The sequence below is a fragment of the Vidua macroura genome, chromosome 10 (genome assembly GCF_024509145.1).
Source record: "Vidua macroura isolate BioBank_ID:100142 chromosome 10, ASM2450914v1, whole genome shotgun sequence".
Taxonomy (NCBI): Eukaryota; Metazoa; Chordata; class Aves; order Passeriformes; family Viduidae; genus Vidua; species Vidua macroura.
Genome location: NC_071580.1, coordinates 10164391 through 10174367, shown reverse-complemented (window position 1 = coordinate 10174367; position 9977 = coordinate 10164391). Strand labels below are relative to the sequence as shown.

At 52.5% G+C, this 9977-nt stretch overlaps 1 protein-coding gene across 1 annotated transcript; it reads left to right on the top strand.

The window, feature by feature from the left end:
- The first annotated feature begins 7492 nt into the window (after nt 1-7492).
- SST (somatostatin) lies at nt 7493-9091 on the top strand. Its single transcript, XM_053986367.1, has 2 exons — nt 7493-7727; nt 8583-9091. Exons 1-2 carry the CDS (start codon nt 7590-7592, stop codon nt 8793-8795), a joined length of 351 nt encoding a protein of 116 aa, XP_053842342.1. The 5' UTR covers nt 7493-7589; the 3' UTR covers nt 8796-9091.
- The last annotated feature ends 886 nt before the right edge of the window (nt 9092-9977 follow it).

Below are 9977 nucleotides of genomic sequence, written 5' to 3'. Positions count from 1 at the left end.
TTTAGCTCTGCTGTTCTTCCTTACAACATATTTGAGCTCTTGCTTTTTGTGCTCATCTAAAGGCATTGGAGTTGCCTTTTCCTGCTTGCCTCTAAATAAACACATTGTTTCAGGATGAAAGTTAAAAAGTTTAACTTCTACTTTGGTCTTGTGAGGCCCCTCCCTGGAGTACTGTGTCCAACTCTGTGACCCCCAACGCAAGGAAGACCTGATAGAATGAGTCCAGAGGAGAGCCACTAAGCTGGTTGCAGGGTTGGAACATGTCTTCACTGGGGGCAGGCTGAGAGCACTGGGGCTGTTCAGCTTGGAGAAGGTTCCAGGGAGACCTTAGAGCATTTTACAGTACCTAAAGGGAGCCCACAAGACAGTTGGAGAGGGACTTTTCACCAGGACATGTAGTGGTAGCACAAAGGGGAATGGCCTTAAGCTGAAGGAAGGTAGATTTAGATTAGCTATTACGAAAGCATTCTTACCCAGAGTGGTGGTGAGGCTCTGGAACAGGTTGTCCAGAGAAGCTATGGATGTCAAATCCATGAAGTGTTCAAGGCCAGGCTGGATGAGGCCTTGAGTAACTGTAATCAGTGGAAGGTGTCTCAGCCCATGGTGTCTCAGGGGGTTGTAACAAGATGATCTTTAATATCCCATCCAACACAAGCCATTCTATGATTTTGTGACCCACAGCTCCTCTGGCTTGTCCCCCAGCAGCCCCGACCTGCTGGCATGTGAAGAAACCTCACAAAAAGGCAAGAGCTGAGCAACGAGCTGAAGCCAGCCTTTCTCTCCTCCTGTTTGATTTGGCCAGGCAGGATGGCTGCCTGGCAGCCTGCAGCAAGCGCCTGCCTGCTGTGGGGCAGGCATTTCATGAAGTGAGGTCTTCCCAAGCATCCTTCTGGGCAAAAGCCTATTTTTCACCCCAAAGACTGAGGCCAGCATAAGTCCTCACCAACTTACTCGTGTTAGACACAGGATGGTGGAAAAATGACCACAAATGGATCATTGCCTGAGTGTTGATAATAGTGAAATCTTGCTTTCCCACCTTATTCCCTCACTTGCTTTCCCCTTCTACCTTTCTTGAGTAGGTTTTTAATGTTTAGTAAAGCTGGCTGTCCTCACAACAGGGTTTTGACACACTGCTCTCATTTGACACACATATTTAGGTTTCTCCCCTCCCTGTCAGGACCTGCTTGCCTTTGAGCTCACCGCCTCTCCGGTTACTGCAGTTGTCACTTTTGAAAGCAGCTGGGCTGGACTGACAGCTCCACTTGCCCCAGAAAAGCAGCTGTGTAGCCACGACCTCTATTTCCTATTGACTTGCTCAGCTGCACTTGCAAAATAAATACTGTATTTTCCCGGAGCATGGTTTCCTCCTCCTGATGGATTTTTTTTTTTTTTTTAACAGTGATGTCATGGCTTTTCCAGGCAGTTCAGCTGAAGCGATAGCAATCCGCTGTCAAAGGCCTGCATCTGGCACAGACAGTGTTTGGAGAGGCGAGGGAGCCATCACACACAGCGCTGCCCTACATGTGCTTTATGCCTGCCTTATACCCACCAACACTGAACTGCTCGGCCCTGCCCACGTCCGTACTGCTGGGTTGTTCACCCTTGGAAAGCCCAGCTTCAGAGACAGCCTGGCATTCGGAGGGAAGGTCACCAACCAAGCCTATGGAATGGCTGGTTGCCCGGAGGCCCAGGATCCCCCAGGAAATGGGGATTCAAACTCCAGGGAAGTGAGCAGGACTAGGGGAGGGGATGCTTTGTTTCTTTTGGCAGCGTTGATGGACGACCCCCGGGGCCGGGGCCGGGGCCGGGGCCGGGGCCGGGGCCGGGGCCGGGGCCGGGGCCGGGGCCGGGGCCGGGGCGCTCCTGCATTCTGCCGAGTCTCCACAAGAGGGCAGTAGAAGATGGAGTTTAAGCACGCAGTCCTGGAATTACGGAATCGTTTGGGTTGGAAGGGACTTTAAAGGTCATCCAATTCCAACCGTGGACAGGGATACTTTCCACAAGATCGAGTTGCTCAAAGCCTCATCCAGACTGCTCTTCCAGATGTGGAGCATCCACAGCTTCTCTAGGTTACCCGTTCCTCACCACCTTCACAGTAAATAATTACTTCCTTATATCTAGCTTAAATTGACCCTATTTCATTTTAAAGCCATTCCCCTTTGTCCTGTCCCTGCATATCCTTGTAAAAAGTCCATCGCCGACTTTCTATAATCCTGTTTAGGTGGTGCTGTAAGGTCTCCCCAGAGCCTTTTCCAGGCTGAACAGAGATGGTGTTAATAGAGGAGAGTTATATACAGAGATAAAGCAGAGATAATTATTTCTTGATTTTATGTGCTCATCCATCTGCACCCATCATCTCTTTTCTTATGCTAATAATTCCTCACAGCTCAGGCCAGCATCTCTCTGTATGGTCCCAAACATGGCCCTGACTCCTGGCAGCCACTGCAGTAGTACAGGTAAATACCCTGGTATTTAACTCTCATACCTGGTATATAACTCTTAGCTCAGCTTGTTCAGCTTTGTTTCTGCAAGTGTTTTTGCTCGTCTTTCCCTTGTCTTTACCATATCTTTCCCTTCCCCTTTCTCTTCCCTCTCCCTTTTCCTTTTCCCTTCTGGGCAGCTGCTATCAGCCCTTTGGATGATATGGCAGTATCCTAGGTGGCTGAGACTGGGAATAAATCTCAGGCAGCAGCATCAGAAATCCTAAAGACAGCTCAGGCTCTTAGACAGAGACATTTCAAAAATTAGGTACTAGAATTCCACCTGTGTGAACCTCTGCTGCCTGACTGCCTTCCCTCTTTGGTACTGGAGCAGGAATCCCAGAGGCTTGTAATTGATGGAAAGGCAAATTCTCTTGGATCTGTGCCCAAGTTTTACTATAAAAACAGAAGCCGCTCAGGGCTGTTGTAAGTCCACGTACAACCCCAACACTGTAGCTACCTCTGTGCCCCGTTCCAGGGATACATGGTACCATTCAGCCAGAGGCTCTCTCTCTTATTGAGCTCTTGGTTTTTATTATCACTCAGGCATGACTGACTACTCTTTCTCCACTCATCTGGATCTCCCGGGGGAGGAACCTGCTCTATTAGATTTCCAGCAAGCTGCTAGAGCTGTGGGGCTGTAGCAGCTTCCTCACTGCCCCACAGCACCAGCTGCAAGTCCAGAGGCAGCGCGGGGAATGCCACCGCCCTGGCTCCCAGATCACCGCTCAGCCCTACCAGCTTGAGGGCTAGAATATAAAGAAAAGAGGTATTCCCTGCTGGCAAGGTAGTGATCCAGGGCAAAACTGTCCTGCTTGTGGAAGCAGAGCTGAGAGTGTGGAGAGTGATCCGTAGGTGATAGCGAGGGAGATAAAGTGCGATGGGAGCCGGGCTGGCGGCTGCGGTGACAGCAGAGGGCACGCTTCCCTGCCGAGCACACAGCCTGTGCACCCAGACCCGGGCATTGCTGGACTGCTCTGGGTCCCTGGAGCAAGCTGGAAGCGTGGGGGTAAGGAAGCAGTCACAGGAATTCAGTGCAATTCAATCGTCTGCAAAGCCACATGCCCTGCAGCGCTGCGGCAGAAAGAAAGGAATAGAATTGCCTTTGCCAAAGCCGAGCGGATGATGGATTTATCTGGCTGGAGAATGAATGCAAAAAAATTCAGAGCACACTGATCCCATAGAGGAGCTGGGGGAAGGGAAACTGGTAAGTCAATCTGCAGCTCACTCGTTGCTCCATGCCTGCACCAGTCATGAGGACGTCTGGAGGTCTGCCCTTACCCCTTCCCCAGGAGTCCTCTGTGGGAGACAGTCCAGACTTGTATGGAGCAGATGGACATCCTTTCTCCACTCCCTTGTTGTTGGTTTCTCCAGGTCAGCACAAGGTGGTTTTCTGAACCAAAGCACGTGGTCTTTTTCCTTTAGATTTTCCTTGAAAACAAACAAAAATTTTTCAGAAGGAGAACATCAGAGGGATTCTCACAAACATTACCTGAAAACTTTGGTCCATTCAACATTGTATCTGTCAACAAGGCTCAGACCTCATGGGAGTTCAATTTCTCTCCTTTAAACAGGATGAGATATTTCTAGGGGAACAGTCCCATCAAAGTTTTGTCTCTGGTCCTGCTTCACCAACCTCACAACCTCAGCTGAATCCTAAAAAGGTAAAATCCCAAAAAGGTGGATGTCAGAGCCTTTCTGAGGCTGCTCTGGCTCAGGAGCCTTGTCATGTCCTGAGCGTGACCATAGAGAAGAAACTGACCGCACTTTGCTCAGGTGAGCTTCTGAGATTCAGTGGGACAAATCCAAGACACTTCCATGTGGTCAGCATTGCTCTGTTGCTGGGGAACATTTATGTAATTCCTCCAACCTCCCTCGGGTAGAGGGAGGAACAGAGGCACAGCCACCCAGCTCCAGTGCTGCACAGAGATGGAGTCAGAACCAGGCTCATCTTCCAAGCCTTGTCCCCATGTGCCTGGAAAAGTCAGAGTAGCCAGTGAACATCAAAGCCAGGAATTCCCAGTGTGACTGATGGTCTATGCTTGCCCGGAACTGGATTGTAGGTGGTCCAACAACTCCAACAGCATTTCTCCTACCCAAAGTCCCATTGGGCATTATTGCTCAGTGGCTGGATGCTCTGCATTTCCAGGTGGCTCGGCTTGGCAGGGCAGGATTGAGTTGGGTAAATGCAAAAATGAAAAACAAGGTGTGGCTGAAGACAGGGAAACAGTTCTGGTCTGAACATCTTTAATAGAGCTGGGTTCATGCACACAGAAGTGCTGTGGGTATCTGGGGAAGAACAAGGTGCTGAGCAGCCTGGGTTTGGTCACGACATCAAGAATGGCCTCTCAGAACCCCTTAGGAATCAAGTCTGGTATCTTCCCCCATTTGATGGCAGCAGGACCATACCAACTTCCTAAAACCCTTCCTGCCAGCCCACCTGGAACCCATCCATCTCTGACTGAGCCATGCAACTCTGCAAAATCCCATTAGCTGTGTATAAGTCCTGCTGGCCCCACAGGAAGTTATCAGGAAATGAGAAAGAGGGGAACTCATCAATGAGGTTGTTCCTGCACTCTGACAGCTCCTACAGCTCTCATCTCCACGCTGGTGTCCAGGTGAGTCCAAAGGGTGATGAAATGCAGCACAGCTCTCCATCCTATGCAGCAGTCCAAGGCTGCACTCCAGCCCATTGCCATGCTCTAAGAAATACAGGTGCTGAACTGATCCCTCTGGCACTTCAGGGCAGATCCATCACTGTAGAAGCTAAAGGAGGATGGTAGCTCTGGAGTGATGGCAGTTCCCAGTGTCCCCATCCCCTTGGGTTGAAATGCTGAATGACAGAAGGGGTGCCAGGCTGGAGAGTTGCCTGCTGTGCAGTGGCAGGGGATGTTAGATAACAGCTTCCAGTAAGCCACAGGGGAGTCTGAAATAACCCAGTGTTGTCTCCCATTTCCATCTCTGCTCCTCTCCAATGTGGAACCCAAGCAGGCTGCACTGCCCTGGGCTGTGGAAGCTGGGATGAGCTGGTGGGGAGCTGGAGCCTTCTGCAAAGCTGGCCCAGGCTTGCACTGCAGAGTGGCACAGCTGGGCTGGGCTGTGCCAAGCAGGAGAGCCTGGGGGCTACAAAACAAGTCTATTCTCAGTGCAAGTAGAATGGAAGAGCCCAGCTTGCTGCTGCTGGCACATCTAGAAAAGTGGCAAAATTACTGCTGCTGAGAGAATCCTTTCCTAGGAAGCCTCTCTTGAAGGCAGGCAAGAGGACCAGGATAGGTTTGGTACCCTGGCATCTGCTGCCTTGGCCATTTGCCACACCCAGGACTGGCTCTGCTTCTTTGCCCACAGGAGGAGAGAGATGCTGGTCCAGCTGCTAACACAGGATCTTGGTGGAGAGAAAAGCTCTGACAGTCACAGCCCTTAGGGACAATCTGCTCTTTTGGGTCCAGTCACTTCCCTTGGCCTTGGTAGGAGGCTGTGTCCTGTGCCCAAAGCAAGGGAATTTGTCTAAACCAGAGCAGGGGCTGATTCTTCTCCACCAGTTTCCCCAGAGCAAGACCAGTGCTAGGAGACAGAGCTTGGCCTTGTTCACGTCAGGCAGATGGGGAAAAACTGGCTATAAATGCAGCACAAGTAAACCCAACCCTCAGGGTCTCATAGGCTAAAAATGAAGGCTTTTCTCTCATGATTTTTATTAATTTTGCTCCACAGTTTGGGAAAGATAAAGAGGATGAAAGCTATGTGAGGCTGCAGAGCTGCACTGCACAAAAGAAGGGAGGCACCATCCAGGGAGGGCAGTTGCAGTGCAGCCCAAAGTTCTACCTGGTCTGGAACCAGCAAGCAGCACCAATTCATCATGTTGGACTGTTAAACAGAGCAGGAACACTTTGTTTCATGCTTCACACTCCCTGGTCAGCTTCAACAAACCCAGACAGCAGCCCCAGGGTTGAAAGTGGAGCAGGGGATGCACATTAATTCATCATGAAGCAAAATATCATTTTGAAGGTTTCTGGAGACCTTTTTGCAGTACTTGAATTCTTCTCCCCTCAAGTCTTTGACTTTCATCAGCTGGAAACTGAGATAGGAGAGATTCTGATACTCTTTTTTTGACAACAGAGGCCCTTTCCAGCACATCCTGCTCTGCTCCTGCCAGCTGGGAGACAGCTGAGGAGGCTGATCCTTCAGGGCGTTTGAAGCAGCTTTTCCTGTTGTGGGCACCAGCCAGCTCACAGGCGAGGCTGGAGGAGTGGGAGAGACTGTCCCACCATCCCAGTGGGACAGGTGCATGCCAAGGGGCCAGCACGTCCAGCGACCCTGAGATGGAGACAAGGGTCCCCGCAGGCTGAGCCAGGGACCAGCACGCCCCGAGCCGGGCACACATTTGTCACCGCTTCCCGGAGCTGCGGAGCCACGGCAGGAGCCGGGGCACTCTCCCCCGACGCTTCGGAGCTGCCCGCGGGAGGGAGCCTGGGAACGGACCGGTGCCGGAGAGACCCACATGGGCGGAGGAGGCAAAAGGACCCCCCAAGGGCACCTCAGCACCCCCACCCTCTGCAGGAGCCGGAGGCAATTCCCCTTTAGGGGATCCTTTGCAGCGCCCCGGATCCTGGAGCCGTTTCTCACCCGACGGGGCGGGACCTGGCTCCAGGGCGAGGGGCTTTGGCAGAGCGGCTGCTGGGGGGCTTCACCCTCCGGCACTGGGTCAGAGCCGCGGGTGAGCGGTGACAGCCGGGACCCCCCACCGCCGCTCGGGTGGGCTTGTGGCCGGGGAGGAGGGAGCGGACGGGCAGGGCCGGGAGCTCTGGAAGGGCGGTGATTTGGGGACGGGGGCTGGGGGCGGCCGGGGGGCGGCCGGAGGGGAGGGGAGCTCAGGGGGAACCGTGGAGGCTTGGCCGGCATCGGGCAGAGCGGAGCATCCCCGGTCCCGTTCTCCCCCCGTCCCAGAGACCCACCCCCGGCGGCGTGGGGCGAGGGGGGCGCCCCCGCCTTGACGTCAGGAGAAGGGTTTATAAAGGCGGCGGGCGGCGAGGAGATCCCCAACGCCGGAGCCGAGCCGCAGCGGAGCCGCCAGCGCCTCCCGCCGCCGCCTCCCGCGCCCGACCCGCCGGCGAGATGCTGTCGTGCCGCCTCCAGTGCGCCCTGGCCCTGCTCTCCATCGCCCTGGCCCTCGGCACCGTCTCGGCCGCCCCCTCGGACCCGCGGCTCCGGCAGTTCCTGCAGAAGTCCCTGGCCGCCGCCGCCGGGAAGCAGGTGAGAGCCCCGCGACGGGGCGGGCACCGCGGGTACCCCTCGGGCGCCCCGACGGCCGCGCTGCAGGCTCCCGCTTCTACAGAGATCCCGATTCCCCTCTGCACAACCTCCGCTCCCTGTCACAGCCCCTGGCACCCCTGCTGCAGACCCCTCCAGGTCCTCGCCAGACTTCCCCAGTGTCCCTGTTTGAGACGCGCGGTTCCTTGCTGCAGAACCCCCTTTCCCTGCAGATCCACCGGTTCCCCGCCGGGGCTGAGCCATCGACAGGTTGGGCAGCTGGTGCTGGGAGGTGAGAGAGTCCAGCTGGGTGCTGGTGGTCAGTAAGGAGCATGCACTGCTGGAGCACAGGGCAGAGCTCTTGGTGAAGCTCCCAAGGGTTTCTCTGGGTCACAGAATGAAGGCAGCTTCCCCAGAGCACAGAACAATGGCCTTATCCATGCTGGGTGACAGCCGAGGCTTGGAGGGACTAGAAGAAAAATAAGTTCCAGTGAGATGGTGACCAATTCAACCTCCCCTGCCAGTTCCCCCAAAGACCTTCCCCGTGTCACTTTAGCAGCAGGCTCATGGCATCCTTGCTGAGTATGGCGCTGAGTGCTGGAGCTATGGGAAGAGAAGGTAAAGACATGGACAGGACAGCAGTCTGTTCCCCACACCAGGTAGATGCTATAGACACAACTGCTGCATAGCAGCTGTCAGGCTGGGCTCTTCGGAAAGCCAGGGCTCCTCTTCTCCTGCATCCTGAATGTCTCTAATCCAGCCACAGAGAAGTCTTAGAGGAACAGAGTGGTGCTCAAAAATCAAGCAGTAATTGTGGTCTCTCTATCTCTTTTTCCCTTTCTGTCTTTTGTATCCAAGGAACTGGCCAAGTACTTTTTGGCAGAACTGCTTTCAGAGCCAAGTCAGACAGAAAATGAAGCCCTGGAGTCTGAGGACTTGTCCCGAGGGGCTGAGCAGGATGAAGTGAGACTGGAGCTGGAGCGCTCGGCTAACTCAAATCCCGCTCTGGCACCCCGGGAACGCAAAGCAGGCTGCAAGAACTTCTTCTGGAAAACTTTCACATCCTGTTAGCTTTTGAAACCCACCTCTTCTCCCCATCCATCCCTGCCCTGCCCTGAGCAGAACCTTCACCACAAGAGGCGAAGACTGTAAATATACAATCCACAGTTATGGTGAAATTAAACAAACAAGGAAAATTTGAGTTTGATTTCCACTTGTTTTAATAAAACTTTCTGTTCCAATTGTTTGCAATGATTTGCTTGAGTTGTGATTTCTGACTAGTTCTTTGATGACATGCACTCTGCAACTCTTTCAAATGTACTATTTTTAATTCTCTGTTGCAATAAAATTTATGTTTCAAACGGTGATGCTGAGGCTCGGTGGTCAATGAGAAAACTGAGATTACCTCTCAGGCTGCTCATCTTCAGAACGCTGCCTGTCTGAGGGCAGCCAAGACCATCCACATCCACACGTATGCACACACACATGGCATATTGATACATATGTGATATTTTTTCTGTGGTCTTACTAAAAGAACTATAGCCACAGTGATATTTTAGATATCAAATCCCTGCAGTTGTGGCTGAGCCGAATCCACAGTGCTTGGCACTTCAAGTCTGTCTGGAGGATTTACACCCATCACCAGAGGGATCAGTAAAAATTTTATCTGTGTATTTCGAGTGACAAGGATGATAAAAGTAGTTCATGGTACAAGTTTACACCACACATCTCATTCCCTCTTCAGCCACAAGCACTAAAAGGTTTTCTTACCTGGCATATTTTACTCCTTGCAGCATTCCTGACAAACACTGCTTCTGGGATTCCTTTGGAAAGTTTTCCTTTGTTCTGCTGTGCAGGAGGCGGTTTCACATCCCTGTAAAGCTGAGATGTCAACCCCATGACACCAGCCCCTCTCCATCTAATGAACTGGTCACAGCAGTTTTCCTACCCACCTCATTGTCTTGAAAGGCAATATTGAAGGGTTCAGCAGGGTAGGAGATAGTATTGTGAGAAAAACATTATTTTCTCAATGGAAACAAATTTTTCATGCTTTTGCAGAGTCTCAGCTTTCTGCCATGCTGATTTGTGCCACACACTCACAGGTGAATTGGAGCCGTAGAGCAAACAACCTGCACAGGTGACAGGTGCCACTTTGATGAGAAATTCATCATTCAGGATTAAAAATAAGTATTTTGTAGCCACCATATGTGAAAGAAGGGTGAAAAATGGGGGATTTTAGAGATGTTGATGGGT

Excerpts from the sequence above, each read along its gene's own strand:
- SST (XM_053986367.1), top strand. The coding sequence starts at position 7,590 with ATGCTGTCGTGCCGCCTCCAGTGCGCCCTGGCCCTGCTCTCCATCGCC. Across the intron at positions 7,728-8,582 it reads CCGCCGCCGCCGGGAAGCAG|GAACTGGCCAAGTACTTTTT; the intron begins GTGAGAGCCCCG and ends TTTGTATCCAAG.